General features: G+C 39.4%; 2 protein-coding genes across 2 annotated transcripts; one reads left to right on the plus strand and one right to left on the minus strand.

Moving 5' to 3' along the window:
• Positions 1 to 8,976: 8,976 nt before the first annotated feature.
• LOC118454475 (uncharacterized) lies at positions 8,977 to 12,551 on the minus strand. Its single transcript, XM_035909422.2, has 10 exons — positions 12,395 to 12,551; positions 10,814 to 12,310; positions 10,640 to 10,732; positions 10,439 to 10,543; positions 10,198 to 10,307; positions 9,924 to 10,115; positions 9,668 to 9,830; positions 9,415 to 9,580; positions 9,144 to 9,238; positions 8,977 to 9,062 (listed from the first exon to the last, which is right to left on the minus strand). Exons 1-10 carry the CDS (start codon positions 12,549 to 12,551, stop codon positions 8,977 to 8,979), a joined length of 2,664 nt encoding a protein of 887 aa, XP_035765315.1.
• Positions 12,552 to 13,595: 1,044 nt separating this feature from the next.
• irg1l (immunoresponsive gene 1, like) lies at positions 13,596 to 17,172 on the plus strand. The gene is made up of 6 exons (XM_006781567.3): positions 13,596 to 13,697; positions 14,189 to 14,243; positions 14,385 to 14,572; positions 14,870 to 14,962; positions 15,511 to 15,716; positions 16,245 to 17,172. Exons 1-6 carry the CDS (start codon positions 13,680 to 13,682, stop codon positions 17,170 to 17,172), a joined length of 1,488 nt encoding a protein of 495 aa, XP_006781630.2. The 5' UTR covers positions 13,596 to 13,679.
• Positions 17,173 to 21,739: the final 4,567 nt, after the last annotated feature.

The raw sequence follows: 21,739 nt of genomic DNA on the forward strand, positions 1-21,739 counted from the left end.
CCAGGCTCAGGGAGGGGCGGCCATCTGCTGCGACCGGTTGGGGTGAGAGAAGGAAGACAGGATAAAAGACATGCTGTGGAAGAGAGACAGAGATTAATAACAGATATGATTCAATACAGAGAGGTCTATTAACACATAGTGAGTGAGAAAGGTGACTGGAAAGGAAAAACTCAATGCATCATGGGAATCCCCCGGCAGCCTACATCTATTGCAGCATAACTAAGGGAGGATTCAGGGTCACCTGGTCCAGCCCTAACTATATGCTTTAGCAAAAAGGAAAGTTTTAAGCCTAATCTTAAAAGTAGAGATAGTGTCTGTCTCCCGAATCCAAACTGGAAGCTGGTTCCACAGAAGAGGGGCCTGAAAACTGAAGGCTCTCCCTCCCATTCTACTTTTAAATACTCTAGGAACAACAAGTAGGCCTGCAGAGCGAGAGCGAAGTGCTCTAATAGGGTAATATGGTACCACAAGGTCATTAAGATAAGATGGGGCCTGATTATTTAAGACCTTGTATGTGAGGAGCAGGATTTTGAATTCAATTCTGGATTTAACAGGAAGCCAATGAAGGGAAGCCAAAACAGGAGAAATATGCTCTCTCTTTCTAGTCCCTGTCAGTACTCTTGCTGCAGCATTTTGGATTAACTGAAGGCTTTTCAGTGAGTTTTTTGGACATCCTGATAATAATGAATTGCAGTAGTCCAGCCTGGAAGTAATAAATGCATGAACTAGTTTTTCAGCGTCACTCTGAGACAGGATATTTCTAATTTTAGAGATGTTGCGCAAATGGAAGACAGTAACTGTTTCTGGTAACAAATTTACTCATTTAGTACAACAGTGTCTTTGTTCTTCGTGAGTCTGCATTCTTTTTCTAAACAAAAAAATGCTTTGATCAATGTATGTTTGAGATAATGATAGAGGAGATGACATGAATATGTACACTTCTTCCTGACAAGTGTTTCCTCGTAGATACAAAGATGAGACACGGTATCCGAAAGATTCTTTGACGTGAATAAAAACAACACTTGACTTCAACAAAAACAAGGGTCTAAATTTCCTTTAGAGGAAGACTGCGGGACTGCACAATGCACCTTTGTGTTCTTTTAAAGAGCACAAAGCCAAATATTACATAAATAACTTTTTGATTAAATTAAGAAATTACATGACGTTTACTGATAATAGGTAAAAGCTATTTTCAGTCACCTACATTTAAATTGTTATTCAGCCTTCATTAAGCAACAGGTGAGGAATCCTGTCATCCTGTTTTAAGCCTGTGTGAACTGTAACCTCAGTTTCCTGTTCAAAGCTGCCAGAAGCGGTGCCTATGGTGACCAGATAAGCCTCTGTACAACATTTGTCACAGGCTTTGCAGATTGCAGTGTATTGCAGTGTATTTTTGACTCTTTCAATAAAATTACTCCCTAAATGAGGAAAAATATAGTGTGAGGCGACACGGATATATGTATCATAACATGGCTAAAAAAAATAGTCACATATGGCTCAAAAATAATGATCTATGAATCTCTCCCTACAATAAAAAATTATGAGACAAAACAGCAGCTGAAGTAACAGCACCATAAAAGAGAATACTGGAATGTATAAAGACTATGAGGCCATGAAGACAAACCTCAGCTTCCTGTTATGCTTCTAACATTTAGTCAGTAAGAAAATTGGAAAAGTTGCTTCCAAATTTTTTTTCACCTTAACCTGCTAAATGTAAATATGGTAGTCTGCACAGTTTATTGTAAATTTGTTTTAAAGTTGGATGTGAAATTTTCAGACAGGAAGGATCTGGTCACCCTAGAAGCACTTGTGTGGTCATCTGCTGCTTCAAGGTTTCATATATATATATATATATATATATATACATACATACATACATACACACACACACATATATATATATATATATATATAATTAGATTTTCTGTTGCTATATAAATGCGATCCATTATTATTATTATAACTGTAGTGGTGTACCTAATGAACTGGCTGGTGAATATATGCTGACAACAGGAAATCCAGTGATGTTCTTTACTGTCACTGATACCTGATGTATATAACACAATTGACAACAAGTGAAGTGCCATGAATACTGTTCGGATGCACTGCAGGCCATGGCGATGTGACAGCTGTGAAAGAATTTCACAGTAACTGTTTCTGGTAACAAATTTACTCATTTAGTACAACAGTGTCTTTGTTCTTTGTGAGTCTGCATTCTTTTTCTAAACAAAAAGATGCTTTGATCAATGTATGTTTGAGATAATGATAGAGGAGATGACATGAATATGTACACTCCTTCCTTGACAAGTGTTTCCTCGTAGATACAAAGATGAGACACGGTATCCGAAAGATTCTTTGACGTGAATAAAAACAACACTTGACTTCAACAAAAACAAGGGTCTAAATTTCCTTTAGAGGAAGACTGTGGGACTGCACAATGCACCTTTGTGTTCTTTTAAAGAGCACAAAGCCAAATATTACATAAATAACTTTTTGATTAAATTAAGAAATTACATGATGTTTACTGATAATAGGTAAAAGCTATTTTCAGTCACCTACATTTAAATTGTTATTCAGCCTTCATTAAGCAACAGGTGAGGAAAATTTAAGTAACTGAGGCTGTTCAACTACCCACAAGGAAGTTTGCACAATACAGTGAACAAAAGAAGAATTGTGTTGTAAAATGAGATGTGACAGAGGTGTGGTATGCAATCTTCAGCACGCGCATACCTTCAAGGGAATTTCTGAAAGATGAGCTTCCACAAAAGACAAGAAAAGTGTACAATGACTGCATGCATGAAGGCATCGCTTACATAAAGTGCATCCGAAAATGACTCGATGCCTTTGTTCTCAGCTTAAACTGAACCTACAGTAAAAGTATAACACACTTCATTAATAAAATAGTGAAGAAAAAAATTTGAAGAAAAAAATAGATTTAAAATGCTTTTCTTTGGATTGCTAGGATTTATGGTGTTAATCACATTTTCTTTGGCATATTTCGACTTTTAAAACAATCTTTCTTTTATTTTCTTTGCATCTTTAACAAAGATATTGACCCTTTATTTGGACAGTGTCGCGTTTCCAACCTGTCATTAAGGTTGGTTTAATGTATTTGTCTTTTCTGGCCTTACATTGTATACAATTATATTATTATAATATATAATATATAATTTTATACATAATTATATTATATTATGTTTGTGTGGATAGTATACCTTTTTTTTTACAGACAAAAAATACATATATCAATCACCTGGATCACCTGTTGAAAAAGAAAAAAGAGAAAACAAGCAAAAAAGAGAGCAATATAATAAACAACATCATCGCGATGATCTATGTGAATATAACAGTAAATACTAAATATTAAACATTATTGTGCAGCACAGGATCGACAGCGCACAGTGTGCTTTGAGGTAGGAGCCAAAAAGAGTGTAGTTTGTGTCTGTGAGCACCCGTGTGTTCACCTGTGAGCATGAACGCGCTTGTATTTAAAAGGTTCCTTCATGTAACGATCTGCTAGAGGGTGTGGGGGGCCATAGCCCCATCCTCCAGGGCATGAAGCAGGTATGGAGGAGATCCAGGCTCCAGACATCCAGAGACCCTCAGAGCACAAGAGACCAAGGAAGACCAAAAGAGGGGCAGCTGTGCTACTATCCCAGAAAGAGCTGAGGAGAGCCCCAGATGAGGGGTCACTCAGCAGCCATGGAGCAGAAGCCAGGGGGGGTTGCAGTGACGTGTCCGTGAGCTCCACCGGCAGCCAGCTGTGCCAGAGTGACCAAGGGCACCCCACCCCCCGAAGGGGCCCGAGCGAGCCCCAGGCTCCAAGCCCCGACAAGCAGCCACCAGGAGTGAGCCGGTGTGTACCTGGACGCCCATCCCCGGACACCAAGGACCACCAATGCACCGATGTCTGAGGGTGTCTGCCACTGGCAGGGGGAGTGGTGGCGGTAGATAGGCCTCCATACCTTGGAGGGCCTGAGATGTCCCCAGAGAGGTGGCGTCTGATACCAGACCTGACATATAGACACAGAAAAACAGGCACACACAGATACAAACATCCATTCCCACCCTCATGCTCTCATATATACAATTAAAGCAACTTTGTACTATGTTTTTATATTATTATAATATATAATATATAATTTTATACATAATTATATCATATTATGTTTGTGTGGATACTATACCTTAGTTGGGGCATTATTCTTAGGGTATTTGTGTTTTCTGGTTTCAATTTTAAACATGTTTATGTTTGTACTACTGTGTCATGAACTAGCCTTCATTTATTTTTATTTTTTCTGAAAAATAAGCAGCAGGTGCAGCAATTTATTGAAAAATAAATGGAAATGTAGTATGTAAGCCAAAAAATAGAGTTTGTAAAATTCTAACAAGCTTGAAAGTCAATATTTGCTTTGAACATCTTTATTGTTCAGCAAAGCCTGAACTCACTCAGGCAGGCTCTCTTGTTTCTTGCTATCTTTATGTTGTCTTCAGGAATAGTTCTCTGGGCTTCTTGAAGGACATTCAAAGCTGTTCTCTGGATGTTGGCAGTCTTTTTGTCCCTTCTCTGTCAAGATGATCCCACACTTCTTCAATAATGTTGGGGTCTGGGCACTGGGGAGGCCAGTCTATGACTAATAGTTATGTGGTGTGTGTTCTGTTCAGGTATGTTTTTACTGCAGTGTGTTGTGGATCACTGACAAAGATCTCCAACTGACAACCATCATGATACGGCCTCCACTGTGTTTAACAGGTGACTGTAGACACTCAATGTTGTAGCTCTCTCCTCTTTCCATCTGTACATAGTGATCAAATGACTCATCACCCCAGACCTGGTACTACTGATTTTCAGTCCAGTTCTTGTGTAATTTGGCATACCTCAGCCTATTCTCCTCCTTCCATTTTTAAAAAATGACTTCCTGAAAGCCAATCGTCCAATAAGACTGCATGATGACATATGATTCACAGGTCAGTGTTAAGTGGCTTAACGAATAAAATAAAATATTCCTCTGTAAATGGTCAAGTACAAAAGCCCCCTAACCTCTAACCTTGGAAAAAACAGGCAATGTACAAAGAAAAACTTTGTACCATTGTATGACACCATTGTACCATTACTGATGAGGCTTCAGTCAACGTTAGATGGATCCACTGCAGGGCCAGATCTATATCTCAGGTCCTCTGTCAGGTCATTGCTGGATTTTCTTTCTTATTTTTTAAGGATGTAACTTTCAGATGTTGCTCATCTGTTGCAGTTTTCTACTAATAGCTCTTTAGAAATCACTTTATTGACACATAAGATGCAATTTCCTGCCTTCTAGGCTATGTTATCATTAGCATTTTTCATAGCATTTAACTGAAAAAAAAAGAGGGCAAATCATATGTTTTTCCAACTAATTTCCAACTGCTGCTCTAGCAACAAACTACCCAACATAGAATGGATTCTTTGGAAAGTTGTCTGTTATGTGTAGACACAACACTGGTTCTTCCAGTTAGATGACTTTTTAAATGCCGGAGTGATTCATTCACAGAAAAAAAGTCATTCCTTTGAACATGTTTAGGTACAAGAGCTGAACTGAAAATGAGTGAAAAGGCAGCTAATGTCCAAAGAAAAACATTGGAAGACCTTCAGACAGCCTGGAGAACTAAAAACTGGTCCACTAGGACCGCTTTAAAAACAGTGGCCGGAAAGCCTTGCTCATTGGAAGCAAAATATAAGGAAATGAAGGGTGGCTCAAGACTTTTGCAAAGTGTTCATTTATAAATAATCAGGCCCCATCTTATCTTAATGACCTTGTAGTACCATATTACCCTATTAGAGCACTTCGCTCCCACTCTGCAGGCCTACTTGTTGTTCCTAGAGTATTTAAAAGTAGAATGGGAGGGAGAGCCTTCAGTTTTCAGGCCCCTCTTCTGTGGAACCAGCTTCCAGTTTGGATTCGGGAGACAGACACTATCTCTACTTTTAAGATTAGGCTTAAAACTTTCCTTTTTGCTAAAGCATATAGTTAGGGCTGGACCAGGTGACCCTGAATCCTCCCTTAGTTATGCTGCAATAGATGTAGGCTGCCGGGGGATTCCCATGATGCATTGAGTTTTTCCTTTCCAGTCACCTTTCTCACTCACTATGTGTTAATAGACCTCTCTGTATTGAATCATATCTGTTATTAATCTCTGTCTCTCTTCCACAGCATGTCTTTTATCCTGTCTTCCTTCTCTCACCCCAACCGGTCGCAGCAGATGGCCGCCCCTCCCTGAGCCTGGTTCTGCCGGAGGTTTCTTCCTGTTAAAAGGGAGTTTTTCCTTCCCACTGTCGCCAAAGTGCTTGCTCATAGGGGGTCATATGATTGTTGGGTTTTTCTCTGTATCTATGAAGCGCCTTGAGGCGACATTTGTTGTGATTTGGCGCTATATAAATAAAATTGAATTGAATTGAATTGAATTATTCATGACTATTTCTGTATCGTGAAGTGAAACTTGGTGCATATCGGTTCAGTCTCTGCTTCAGTAAAGGATCTTTCTAAAAATCTGTTTGTTTTCTCTTAATGCTGAATAATAAAAACAGGTCAAAATGCTTTAAATATATATATAATAATTAGGGGTGCAACGATACACAAAATTCACGGTTCGGTTCGGTTCGATACTTTGGTGTCACGGTTCGATATTTTTTCGATACAAAAAAAATGTTTATGCCTTTTTATTAATTTGTCATTTATTAAATTTTCACGGCACATTCTGCACCACATCTCTGTGCGTTCATCATTTGTTTGAAGCCAGCTCACCTCCTGCAACCACTTTTCCGAGAATACGTGCTTCTTTTGTGGTTCGGACTCCTTCTGACATTTCTTTGGAGGTGGAGGAAGATCACAGTAATTGCTTAAAGGAGCTTCTTCGACATCTTTAAGAGTTCTAAACAAATGTCTGTCCTCCTCCTGAAAATCTTATGTACGCAAACACGCGTTGCAACTTCTTATCTTGTGCGGGTTTTTATTTTGACAGCGAATGCGCACCTGCGGACCACTTATGTGCAGCCCTGGTTATTTAGCTCGTCATATTGCAGCCACAGAAATTCTTTTGTCCATGAAACCATAAAGCTGCACTTTCTTTTTTCCTTATAGTCTGATTTGTCATAACCTTTCCGTTTTGTGGTAAGCTTTTCTTTGGCTGTCACTTCTTCACCCTGACCTGTCTTATTTGGCTCAGCAGAACTAAAATATATATCCTGCTGCTTTTACACACGCACTAACATAACGCTCAGCGATTCTCTGCGCGATCAACCTCTCACATGTTTAAGCTGCGGGAGATTTCACTTGTCATGTTTGCATAGTAAGCTAACGATTGATAAGACGATGTCAGAGGAATTGGTGCGCAAATTATCATCACTCACCAATCAGTACTGTCGCTCTCTATACACAGTTCACGCGATTGCAAAGTGAAAGCAAAAAACAAGCGCAAATTCAAACGCGATTTCAGTATGTCACATATTGACAGTGGCCGATGCCAATGACATAATTACCCAGCTACATTTCCGAAAGAATGCAAAAGCATTGACATATAGTTTTCCTTCCTACGATAGGCCGACGGGCAGGGCAGAGATAGATTTTGGCAGCCCGACTGGAAAAAAGCCCCAGGACGTCGGGCTAGCGATTTTGCGAGCCCTGTATCTGATTGAGGAATCACTCATCTTTGGAAAAGAGAGTTTATTATGGAGAAATGTCTCTTTCCAAAATAAAAGCTATACTATACGCTTCTTCTGGGCTATATTCTCAGCAGCATATTAAACATATCAGGTCCCCATAAGGAGAATCATGTGCTAACGGCTGTCTAAATGACTCGGGTAAAGTTTGTAGCATGCCTGCTTGTTTTTGTCTGCTTCCACTTGTCTTTGCACTAGGATGATGTCGGAGTAAATGTGCAGTCATATTGGTTGTGTTCCCACTAGTGCTGTCAGCGTTAATCTGAAATGACATTAATGTCACAACACGGCAAATCTCCGTTAACGAGCTACCACGGATCACCTCATGAGTGGGGCTGGAAGACGTCAACACATTAACGAGCTAACTGCGCTAACACACTAGTTCCCACCAATTGAGCATTGCTGGCACATCCAACATACTGTTTTACTTTTGTCCATGACGCGCTTACCTTCAGGGTCATACATCACATGAAAACCAAAATAGTTCCAAACGCCAGATCTGAATGAGGGTGGGGGAGGTTCAATTTGCCATGTTGCAACTAGCCTAGCTTCTGTCTCGCTAGCTTGCCCTGCGCTCAGTGAATCTGTGTTCGACTACTCCGCCTAGGCTGCACTGTCGAGCGCAGATCCACTGAGCGCTCAACACAGACAGCATCGTCAGAAGGAAAGTTGATAAAATAAATTAAAAATGTTGTATCGTTCGATACATATGCGTACCGAACCGAAAGCACTGTATCGAACGGTTCGATATCGATACGAGTATCGTTGCACCCCTAATAATAATATATGACTATGGAATATTAACAACAGCATGAAGACAATATCAGTTAATGTATTTATTTATTTCAGCATAATTAATTGAACATAAAGAACTTAAATACATATACATACCCAAGAAAAGAATATAATTTAAATACATATATACAACAACAATTTTACATATATGTGTTAATATAACTGTAGTTAGCATAAAAATAATTTTTATAATGGCACATCCGAGACATGTTATCTTCATGAAGCTGTAGTATCACAGCAGTTTCTTCATCCACATACAATTTCAAGATAAAGTTCCTACTACAGCTAATAGATGGTACAGATGGAGTTTTTATTGTAACATATACCCATACATCCACAAATACAACTACATAAAAAGAAGGCATGAATAAGAGCATTGAGAGTTCCTGAGAGTATTGAAAAGAAAGAGACAGAATGACAGCTAAAGCTGCTGATCCTGAAGGCAACCATTCAAGCATGTGCTCCCTTAAAGAAAAGGATCGTAACAATCACAACATAGTGCTTTTTATTCGCTCAAAGATCTGGTAAACTTTAACTGCAGGGACACAGCCTTCTCTCACAATGGTGATGGTGCCTGCAGAAAGAGTGAGATAAGTTAGATGGTGCTTCATAAAACATCCAAATTTGAATTTTATGTGACTTATTTTGCGTTCACCTTCATCAATCTTCAAGCAGTTAACCACAGTGGAAGCAACAACTTCATTAGAGTCTCCATCACACAGAACTCCTTGGATCTTGTGTCCGAGTCGACTGTGCCAGAAAAGGGTGGGTAAATGAGCGGTTAGCAATCATCTATTACTAATACTCCACATCGTAAAATAAATAATTTGTCACTCTTCTACAGAAACATTTGCTGTAAAGGGGCTACACATACTGTCACAGGTTAGATCAGTCTACTACTTTGTAAGCTGTTTGCAAGCTCTTACTCAATGACCATGCTGTGGTGGGTGCTGTCTGCCTCTCCACTTGGATTGGCTGAGGTGATAGCAAGCGGTCCAGTAATATTACACAAGTGGCCGGTAACCGTGTGGTCAGGGACACGAATCATGATGCTGTCCCGAGTCCCAACACGGTCATAAGCTGGTCCCACTCCTACACAGACAGATTGAGCTGAGGTGAGTGCTGATAAATGACACAGATTCCAGTAACACCATATTTACGCTGCACTACACAGTTTACCAAGTTGGAACAGCCAGTCTCCTTTCTTGACAATGCAGCTGATGCCTCCAGGATACACATTCCTCATAAACTCCCAGAGCAGAGGACTGAAAGGAGGCTTGGCTGCCACCAGCTGTTCCACGCTAGAAATGCAAACACATATGGGCTTCTCGGCTGGTCTGTCCTGGAACAGGTTATAGATTGCAGATTAATAAGCTTTATACATTACAGACACGTGAATATTGAATTCATTTGCCAATCTTTTAATGACTCTTACTTTAATATTGTATATTTTTTCAATGGCCTGAGGATTTTTGCAGGATGCAGCTAGGGCGTACACGGTGTCTGTCGGAATGCCGCATACTCCTCCTTCCTCCAGAATTCCAGCGATCTTCAAGAGACCGCTGGTAAGTCGTGAGCTGGCTATCGGACATGGCAGCTCTGGTGATGTTTCCTGCTTCTTTACCTCCTAAGACAGGACACAGTGGAGAGGGCATGTTTGAAAAACTGACTTTGAGAAGGAGCACAAAGTCAGTTTCATCTCTGCTTACCTTTAGTAAGGGAGGACCCATAGGTATGAGTCTCTCTGAGAAGATGCCGCTCACCAGTGTTGCCAGAATGCCATATACACAAATTATTGCCACCAGTGCAAGCATGGCAACTTTAAAAAAAAAAACCAAAAAAAAAACAGAGTTTTAGAAATAATCAGCTTGACAGTCTCTATAACATTTTATATCATTTTTAATCAAAAGTGAATCCTATGTTTAAAAATGAGGCTTTATCTATACTTACTTTCCAGCCTATATGGCAGTCGCTGGAGGGTGGAGAGAAGGAAACAGACGAGAGCAACTTCCATCACAGTCGTCAGAAGCAGCAAAACCAGGTTCTTATAGGCAGCTAACACACACAGACACATAAAAAAAAACCCTTCTTGAAACAAATAATCCAATCAACATATCTTCTATTGAGACTAACAGTGAATTTTAATCTTACCAATCAACATGAGGAAACCATTAATGACCAGGAGGGCAATGGCTCCTGCTGTGAAAGCATAAGCTGCCCCTGTGGAGAGCTGAAGCAGGGTACCTAGAAAAAAAATAACTTGGGTTAAGAATCTTTTCTAAATCAGAAAGAGAAATGTCCACACTAGTGTTTGTACTGGCATACCTGCGAATCGAAACCAGGTCCATGTCGCCCATACTCCCACATAGATGGACGAGATGACTGACCCAAACCGACCACCACCTGTGACTTGCAACCTGCTGACGTAAGCCTGGATGATCGCTCCAGAGATCAGGACCCAAGGGATGGTCAGATGAAGGAACGTGGGATTCATACTGGACACCTTCGAATGAATAGCTGACAGAGCTGCGACCCCATTTAAAAGGTAAAACAGAACATCGGAGGTCTGGTCAGTGTGGGGCACCATCTCGCTGCCTACTTGTTGGGACTTGCCCCACTTCAAAGCCTTCTTCATATTTGCAGTGGAGACAGGCTGCTTCCCTACAGGGATTAGTAACTTTTCTGCTATACTGTTGACGAGACGTGCAAAGGTGCCATAGATGGAGACTGCGGTAAACAGAGCGCAAGCTACACCAAAGAAGATGTAGTAACCCTCAAGTGGAATCTGGGGTACTGTTGAAACTGTGACTAGGACAAAAAGCATGTTGTGGATCAGTTCTAGGATGTCCATATTCAGACTTCCCACACACAGAATCAAGCCTGCCACCACAAAGAACCAGTTTCCCACCATTGCTTCTCTAGCAGAGCCTACTTCGCTCTTATTTCCGATCAGAGTAGACGCCACAAACTCACCCCAAGCCTTAATCAGCCAATATGTGGCATGAAATCCAAACTTTGTAGTGTGGTAGCAGTCTTGGCGCAGATGGGCATAGTAGCTAGAGAACAATTGGGCGAATGAGATGATTGAGACCCAGGCAGCTCCTAAACCAAATGACTTCATGTACCCGAAGCTGTAGAAAGCAAAGATGAAAGGAGCTATAGAGTCACAGAAGAAACCCAACGCCATGGGTTCAGCATATTTGGTGTTTTTCTTCTTCTCTTGGCCAATGCTCTGGGCACTTGCTGAGTTTCCGATTCCTAAGAGAAGAACATTAAAGAGGGGGGTCCCAAAGCCTTTGAGGGCTAGACGTTGGGTCAAACCTTTGAGGAGCAGTACAGCTGAACCGTAGATGGCAAAGATCAAAATGAGCAACTCCAGGACCCCGGATACTACGAGAGCCCAGGAGCTTGCTACTATACCCACTGCTTCAAAGATTAAAGTGGCAGTGATGGCCCCAAAAACAAAAGGCATGATGTAGTTGACTGTGGCAGAGCAAAATGCCAGGAGAAAGGACAGTAAAATGTAGGGGATCAGACCCGCAATGGCTGACTCTTTTATGGACAGGAAGAAATAGCCACCTGGTATCTCTTCGGAGCCATTCAGAGATATGTTGGTCATGAGGTCAGTGGACAGAGACAAATTGCTTGTCTGATTTGTTGTTTGATTGTCAGAGACACCAGAGTAGATTCGGGTTGCCCCATAACTAGCCCAAAGAGCAGCATAGCCAATAAAGGCAGTGCCACTCAGGTGATCATATTTTCTAAAGGAAAGTAGCCCGGCAATAAGTTGGCATATACCTCCAATCAGGATGAGATGAACACCTGTTAAATAAAATAAAAATGACTTAGCTAACTCTTCCTTTTTTCTTTTTTACATTATTATAGCTGATTGTCAAAAATATGTACCTGCAAGTATGTTCTCCACCCCATATGCTTCTTTGCCAGTGTGGGCTGTATTGAAATTCTGCAGAAGTACGAGGAATGCACTGATCCCATTGGCTAGCATGCCCAGTACTCCTGGTTCCCCATAGAAACTGGCAGGAAACCCTTCTAGTGTTGCCATGATAGTTTTGCTGTCAATCTACAGATGTGCAAGAATGCAAATCATTCAAAATACATTTCAGAATCGGTCTTAATCTTCTTTTTATCTGTCTAATGTAATGTAGTGTTAAAACAACTTAAACATTGTGGAAAAATACATAAATAAATAAATAAAAATTCTAAATAATTATTAATAGATTCATGAGTCATTTTCCCATTTATAAAAATAGAAAGAAAAGTAAATTATAATGATTATAAATATTCCAAAAATACACTATAAAGCATACTGAATCACACAACTTCACTTACATCTTGTTAATTAACTATAGTTAGGCTAAAACAATATGTAACTCACTAAACATTTAAGGCTGAGGGGCTGTCATTACAAGCTCTCCTAAAGGCAGCAGAGACACACAGAGAACTCGTATTCAACTTTCCTGCTCCAGTAACTGGAAAATTGTCACTGAGCACTAACAGGGAATCTTATTCATATCTAATGAAAAACATTTACTGAATATTTAACAGAAAACAGGATCTGTTAGATCAATTTAGCTCATATTTAACTTTAAATGGTTACATATTTTTAACCAAGTAAAGCTATTTAACTCATGTAAAAACATCATCTTAATCAGTACAGCTTTTTAAGTTGTACCTGGGTTACATGTTCCTCTAAATAATAAAGTAATAAAGAAAGTGAAAATAAAGTCATACCTGGCAGAGAATCTTAGAAAGATGAACAGGCAAACTCTTCTGAAGCAGGAATGACAGTTTGACATAAATAAGGGTTTGCTACATGTAGGAGGAGTTGCTGTAATTTCCCCTGTTCCAAAGCCCTTAGATGTGACATCATCTTTGCACTTTGGACAGTAAAGTAAAACTTTCCTCCTCCTCCTGCTGTGATGATGGTGATGTTGAAGACGTTGCCCACAGTGGAAATTCCTTTTTTTTTTAAATGAAAAGTCTTTGTTATGGATATGCCTGCCCTTCCCTGTTCCTTTGAGTCAGGTATAAGATTAGACTATATAAGGCAGGTATCGTCTCACACTTAGAAGCATCAGCATCCCTGACAAAGTGCTGCTGGTAAAACTGCTGCATTGAGAAGAAAGAGAAAGAAGGACAGTCAACTTGACAGAAACACCAGACTGGAACCATGATTTCAACTGTAAAGGTAAAAGTTAAAAGTTATTTTTGTATTACTATTTTTAGTAGAAAACATTATATTCATAAGTCCAATCAACTTAATTTAATTAAGTTAAGTCTTAATTTTAAATTGTCTGGCAGACTTAATTCAGTCTAGTAAATAAGAAAAACATAAATCCTAATATCATATTTTTGCAGTGAGTAGTTGTTTCTCTGAGTAGACAGCAGAGTGATACTTAAATGAGCTCTTGGTAAATTTTCAGCAGGTTAGTCATGCTGTCTTACACCTGTTACACCAGCATCGTGTCAGAACAACAGCTCTTTCAAAAAAAGTCACACGGGCTGAGTTCTACTCATTGCAGTAATGCCGATGTCCACTGAGACTTTAACAAAGCCAGAATAGAAAATAACTGTCTCTAGAGAGCGTAATAGATCTGAGATGTTTTAAAAAGAAAGTACAATGCGTGTTAATTTTAGCATGGGTGTTGCTAAAAATATTCTGCGCTCTTTGTCCTGTAGAAAGCCATTAGACCTGTGTGGGCTGCCAGAGCAATCCATAAATCTGCAGTGGAAGGTAAAACCTTTGTTGTGTTTCATTCTGTCAGTTCACCAGGAAACATATTTCTCTGTTTCACATTTTCCTTTTGCTTAGTCCAGACCGTGTTTTTTTTTTCCCCATTGCATTCTTCTTTCATTCATTCATTCCTCCCTGCAGTCTTGAAGCAGCCAGCGCCCGAGGACACAGTCACAGCCAGTTTTGGGAAGTTTATCAGTGAAATTAAGCCCCAGCATCTATCCCCTGTAGTGCTGCACCGCAGTAAAAGAATGGTGCTGGACAGCATTGGAGTTGGGCTGATCGGAAGCACAACAGATGTGTTTGAACTGGCCCTCCAGCACTGCCAGGTGAGTTGGGGAAAGGGATTAAAAATAAAGGTTTCTTATTAATGTTTCCTCCCATATAAGGCAGTGAGACAGGTGAAAGCAGAAGCCTCACCTTTTATTTTATTGTTTTTTATTTTCTTTCTGATGATTTTTTTAGTTTAGGTGTTTGTCATATAACTTATAAAGAAACCTGTTGAGGTCCCATCGTTATTTAAAGCTTTTAAACGTTTAGTTTGTGTGTGTTTGTGTGTGTGACTGTGTACACTGAGAGTGTCAAATGTTGCATTGTGCTTACCTGTCTCCGTCGCTTCCCCTCAGAACATGTACGCTCCCGGTGACACCAGCTCTGTGTATGGACACAGGGGCATCAGACTCTCCCCGATACTGGCAGCTTTTGTCAATGGAGTGGCGGTGAGTATGAATAAGTGGAACAGATGTGTCAGCGTGCACCAGACAATTTCACGTGCACAGAAACCCGTGCCACTCCTAAAAAGTTGCATGTGTGTGTGCTCAGTTTTTGGTCCAATCCTGGACGGTAAACAAAAGCAGGACTTGGTGGAAAATCCCAAAAATTTCCATCATTACATCAGGACATCTGCAAACATTGCTTTTTAAAGATGCCATTAGGGTGCCAAGCTCATTTCTATAGCCTGTTATGTCTCAGACAGTAAAAGATTGTAAAGTGAGAGGATTTTCTAATGAAAAACCACCTGTGACTGAGTTTAGCCAGGAAGAGTGTGCGCACTAAAAATAATAATTTGGGTGTAGAGAGCTAAATTACAGCATTTAAGCACAAACACGATGCTTGGTACTGGGTCATATCTCTAACAGCAAGCACCTGTTTTTGCCATCAGCTCAGGAAATGTATCAGTAGCCATCTAATTCATTTTAACATTAAACTAATGCTGTGCTGGGCTTTGATGTCCTATAATTTGATCATTAAAATCTTTTTGGTTCAGACTCACTCCATGGACTTTGATGATACATGGCACCCTGCCACTCACCCCTCCGGAGCTGTCCTTCCTGCTGTGTTAGCTCTCAGTGACATGATGCCAGCTAACAATAAGCCCAGTGGCCTGGACTTCTTGCTGGCTTTCAATGTTGGCATTGAGATTCAAGGCCGACTACTGAGGTTCTCTAATGAGGCCCACAATATCCCCAAGAGGTGAGTGCTTTAGAGCTCTATAGCTAAATTACAGTATGCTATCCTTAAATGATTGTATCACTGATATTAGGTTAGTTTCTCATTGACGATTCTGCATAAATGACTCTGGCTCTGCTGATCTCTACCCTGCAGTTTCCAAGCAGGCTGTGGAGGTGTAATGCACGCTCTATGAATTGTGTCAACAAGCTATAAAAGGCGTCTTTTCATGCTCATGCGGGGACAGCTGAGACTCTGTGTGTAGTTTTAGCACTGCTTAGCCATGTGGAGCAGAATATGACAGAGGACTCTTTTTGCCATGTGCTTACACCCTCAAATGTGTCACCACATTATGTGCTTGTTGATGACTAAAATGACTAAAAACCTCTTACCACTCATGAAATGAGCTGAGTTACACAAGTGAGAGGCTGTTTGGAAAAACAATCTTTCACACAGGAGCTCTATTATGACCATTACGATATGTAGCACCCATTTAAAATTTAAAAACATCTAACCAAAGTTTCTGTTTCTTTCTGATGAATTTTCCAACAGGTTCCACCCTCCTAGTGTGGTAGGCACCATGGGAAGTGCTGCTGCGTGTGCATGCCTCTTATCTCTGGACCCCATCCAGAGCAGTCATGCATTGGCTATAGCTGCTTCTCTAGCAGGAGCCCCAATGGCTAATGCTGCCACTCAGTCCAAACCCCTCCACATTGGCAATGCCTCCCGTTTGGGCCTAGAAGCAGCTCTGCTGGCCTCCAGAGGCTTAGAGGCAAGTCCTTTGGTCCTAGATGCTGTTGCAGGGGTAGCCGGCTTCAGTGCTTTTTATGAAGATTATGTACCACAGCCTTTACAATCACCCGGTAATGACAGCCATATGTTCCTGCTGGAGGAACAGGACATTGGTTTCAAACGCTTCCCTGCTCATCTGGGGATGCACTGGGTGGCGGATGCTGCAGCCTCAGTCCATAAGGTTCTCGTTGGAGTTGGCCCTGGCACTGTCTCCCCAGCTCAGGTGGAGGACATCCTGCTCAGAGTCCCCAAATCGAAGTACATAAACAGACCTTTCCCAGAGTCTGAGCACGAGGCACGCCACTCCTTCCAGTTCAATGCTTGCACTGCTCTCCTGGATGGAGAAGTGACTGTGCAGTCCTTCACCCCCGCTGCCATGAGCCGCCCTGACCTGCACGCTCTGCTGAGCCGTGTTCGCCTGGAGCATCCCAATGACAACCCCGCTAATTTCAACCACATGTACGGTGAAGTCCAGCTAACCCTGGTTGGGGGCGACACTGTGAAGGGACGCTGCAACACCTTCTACGGTCACTGGCGCAATCCACTGTCCAACGACAGCCTGAGGAAGAAGTTCAGGAGCAACGCAGAGGTGGCGCTTCCCTCAGAGAAGGTCGAGCGGCTGATTGAAGTGGTGGAGGACCTGGACCAGCTCAGGGACTGCAGGAACCTTCTCTCACAACTGCAATAGACTTTGGTTTTGTTGGAGTTACACAGTAGCCTAACAGCAACACAAATATTCTTGCACATAAAAATATTCAAATCATAATATGAAAAAATCTAGATGTTAAGCCATCTGACAATTTTAATATTGTAATATAGACATATATTGTTATTATCCCGGTTCATGAAAAAATCAATATTTTGAGATAAGAAGTTACATTACAAAGGGAACATTAGGTGGGTTCTATCTACTGAATGCTTTCCAGTATTGCTGCTGTATATACAATGCATTAAGAGTTGTGCTTTTCCAAACAATGGATTCCTAAACAGTGTAAAAGATTGTTGCTTTTAATCTATATATCTGTTTCTGTTGTCATTCAAAGAAGATAATTTCAGTATTTCTGTTTGTGTGTTTTCATCTAAATAAAATGACAAGAAATGCAAAAAGGCATTGTCTGACATGTTCTGTGTTACATATCCCAGAGGTGCTTAAAGAGTCAGCTAGCTAATGATGCAATAAAGTAGCCTTACTGGTTTGTCAATAAATGAATCACACCCATTAGATAGTTCAAAAATGATTATAAGAAGAAATATGCACATATACTTCAACTGAAACCATCAGAACATCTACAGAGTGAAAGAAAAAGCTGATAGCTGGTTTTGTCTTTCAAGTGTGTTTATTTGGAGTGCAAACATAAAGATGTGATAAAATGCCAAATAGTGCTGGGAAATGTAGGCTGGTTTCCTCATTCCTGCTCCTTGAGCTTATGTGTGTTTAATGACGCATCCACTTCAGTCTCACACAATGAACTGGAATAAACTTGAGTTTGGATCGTAAATGAATAATTCACAAATTAAAACAAATCAAATTGAGATTAATGAAGAAGAAAAGAAAAGGCACTTTTAAGTTAATCTTTAAACTTAGCTAACAGTACCAACGTATTACCTTTGGTGCAATTTCAGTGGTTTCCCCTATTTCATAAACCTTTGTCTGGTATTCATCCTCTTATGCATTCATATTCATATTCATCCATGTTCTTTCACCTATTCAGTTTAGGGTTGCAGGGTTACAGGGGTGAGGGGATTGCATCCTCTCCCCTATCTATCATAGAGCAAGAAGGGGTACTTACACCTGAACAGGTTGTCAGTTCATTAAGTGTCTTATTTCACATGGAAACATTTAACTATATAACTGTGTAAAACTGAAAAATGATGGTGCATTATCTGATCATAAAAGGCAAGAACACAGTTTTTTCCTCTGTACCCCAGTGCAATGGATTTGGAAGGAACCATAAATGTAAACTATTAACCTTAATACACAATATTTAAGAAACATATTTGATGAACCATTTAAAAATTACAATAATTCCAAAAAAATGTCCCTCTATCACCAAGGGCTCAAAAGTAATAATTTAAGAAACTGAAGTAATAAATAGTGTTATGGGCAGATGTGGTCCATAGCAGAGAGAAGAGCATTTTGATTTCAGTTTTAATAATAACATTAAAACACAATGTCTGTTCTGTTTTTCGGTTCAATAGGGTCTTATATCGCTGATAAACAGTTTCATAACAGACAACTGTGTTTTATTTATGTAAATTTTTCTTTAACTGTGGGCACGCAACAGAATTTTTAACATTTTTCCTTTATAAGACGAAGGCTGGATAATGCTCTTCTATTTTTTTTTCCTTTAGTTGCTATTTTTTCCCTTTAGTAGCTATTAATGTGAGGTCTAAACATGTCCAAAAATGTGCTGATGCAAGCAAATAATTGATTAGATAGATTAGATAATTTAAAAGCCAAATGCATGTTTTAGTATCTGCTTTGATTATAAAACCAAACATATGCTTGTGTACTTTAACTAACACTATCAGTTGAAGTACAGGTCATAAAATGTGCTGATGCAAGCAAATAATTGCCAACAAAAAGAACTATTGGTGAGGTCGGAAAGACTTTGAGATTGGCAGATAAAGACTTACATTCCTAACTGCTGTGTTGGCCTTTCACAATTGAAAAAAAAAAAGTTGAGAGTTTGCTAACACTTGTTGTAGCTGATATTATGAACTGCTGGATACATTTGTTTTATAGTAACACAGAAGCATAGCAACAACGCAAATATTCTTGTACATAAATATATTTTAATCAAAATATGAAAGAAAAATCTACATTTTGCATATTGCAAAGCTCAAATATAACAAAATACATTTTGAGCCATGTCACTATTTTTAATATTTGTAATATAGATGTATGTTATTATTATCTTGATTCATGAAGAAATCAGTATTTTGAGATAATAAGTTTCATTACAAAGGGAACATAAGTGGGTTCTATCTAACGAATGCTTTCCAGTATTGCTGCTGTATATACAATGTATTAAGAATTAACAATGCTTTATGCTTTTCCGAGCAATGGATTGCTAAACAGTGTAAAAGTTTGTTGGTTTTGATCTATATATCTGTTTCTATTGTCATTCAAAGAAGATAATTTCAGTATTTCTGTTTGTGTATTTTCATCTAAATATAATTACAAAAAACGCAAAAGAAAAAAAAAAGCATTGTCCGACATGTTCTGTGTTACATATCCCAGAGGTACTTAAAAAGTCCACCAGCTAGTGACACAATAAAGTAGAGCCTAACTGGTTTGTCAATAAATTAATCGCACCCATTAGATAATTTAAAAGCCAAATGCATGTTTTAGTATCTGATTTGATTATAAACCCAAACATATGCTTGTGTACTTTAACTAACACTATCAGTTGAAGTACAGGTCATAAAATGTGCTGATGCAAGCAAATAATTGCCAAAAAAAAGAACTATTGGTGAGGTCGGAAAGACTTTGAGATTGGCAGATAAAGACTTACATTCCTAACTGCTGTGTTGGCCTTTCACAATTGAAAAAAAAAAAGTTGAGAGTTTGCTAACACTTGTTGTAGCTGATATTATGAACTGCTGGATACATTTGTTTTATAGTAACACAGAAGCATAGCAACAACGCAAATATTCTTGTACATAAATATATTTCAATCAAAATATGAAAGAAAAATCTACATTTTGCATATTGCAAAGCTCAAATATAACAAAATACATTTTGAGCCATGTCACTATTTTTAATATTTGTAATATAGATGTATGTTATTATTATCTTGATTCATGAAGAAATCAGTATTTTGAGATAATAAGTTTCATTACAAAGGGAACATAAGTGGGTTCTATCTAACGAATGCTTTCCAGTATTGCTGCTGTATATACAATGTATTAAGAGTTAACAATGCTTTGTGCTTTTCCGAGCAATGGATTGCTAAACAGTGTAAAAGTTTGTTGGTTTTAATCTATATATCTGTTTCTATTATCATTCAAAGAAGATAATTTCAGTATTTCTGTTTGTGTGTTTTCATCTAAATATAATTACAAAAAACGCAAAAAAAAAAAAAAAAAGCATTGTCTGACATGTTCTGTGTTACATATCCCAGAGGTGCTTAAACAGTCCACCAGCTAGTGACACAATAAAGTAGAGCCTAACTGGTTTGTCAATAAATTAATCGCACCCATTAGATAATTTAAAAGCCAAATGCATGTTTTAGTATCTGATTTGATTATAAAACCAAACATATGCTTGTGTACTTTAACTAACACTATCAGTTGAAGTACAGGTCATAAAATGTGCTGATGCAAGCAAATAATTGCCAAAAAAAAGAACTATTAGTGAGATAGGAAAGACTTTGGGATTAACAGATAAAGACTGTTACATTCTTAACTGCTGTGCTGGCCTTTCGCAACTGAAAAAAAAAAGTCTGTCGATGCATCATTCTTGGTAAATGGCCTGCATTTGTATAGCGCTTTTCTAGTCCCTAAGGACCCCAAAGCGCTTCACACTACATTCAGTCATTCACCCATTCACACACACATTCACACACTGGCGATGGCAAGCTACATAACTTATTATCTTATATAACTACAATCCAATCTAGCTGGTGAAGTGGATTTAAGCCAGACAAAGCTAGAAAACTACACACAAATATTAACAGAGAATTAGTGTGTTTGAGGGGGTTATCATATGGAATAAAGATCATAAAAAGATGTTATAAAACACGAAATAGTGCTGGGAAATATCGTTTTTTTTTCCTCACACCTGGTCCTTGCGCAAGTAAGACAATATTACTGACATGAGCAATAACAATAATAAGGAAATGATAGAAGGAAGGAGCCCTGCGACAGACTGGCAACCTGTCCAAGGTGTACCCCGCCTCTCGCACTATGACAGCTGGGATAGGCTCCATTGTATCACACGTCATTCATTATAATTCCATTCCTATGGACACTACACTGTTTCATCATGAAAAGGATTACAGCTAAAAATATCATCTACGATGAGGAAAACCCTTAATATGATGCAACATGAATCCTTTTGTATTGGGACACACTGATCAACAAGTCCGAGAACTCAAACACAATAAGCACGAATACCACAGGTTCAGCTATTATACTTTTTACACCCACATCAAAACAGACAATATAACGGTGATGCAACATCAACCCTCCCCAAGCTCATCAATACTGCTTCTGTTGTCAGGAAGCAGAGGGGGTGTTTACAAGTTGGT

Source organism: Neolamprologus brichardi, chromosome 2, assembly GCF_056152115.1.
Source record: "Neolamprologus brichardi isolate AB-2024 chromosome 2, ASM5615211v1, whole genome shotgun sequence".
Taxonomy (NCBI): Eukaryota; Metazoa; Chordata; class Actinopteri; order Cichliformes; family Cichlidae; genus Neolamprologus; species Neolamprologus brichardi.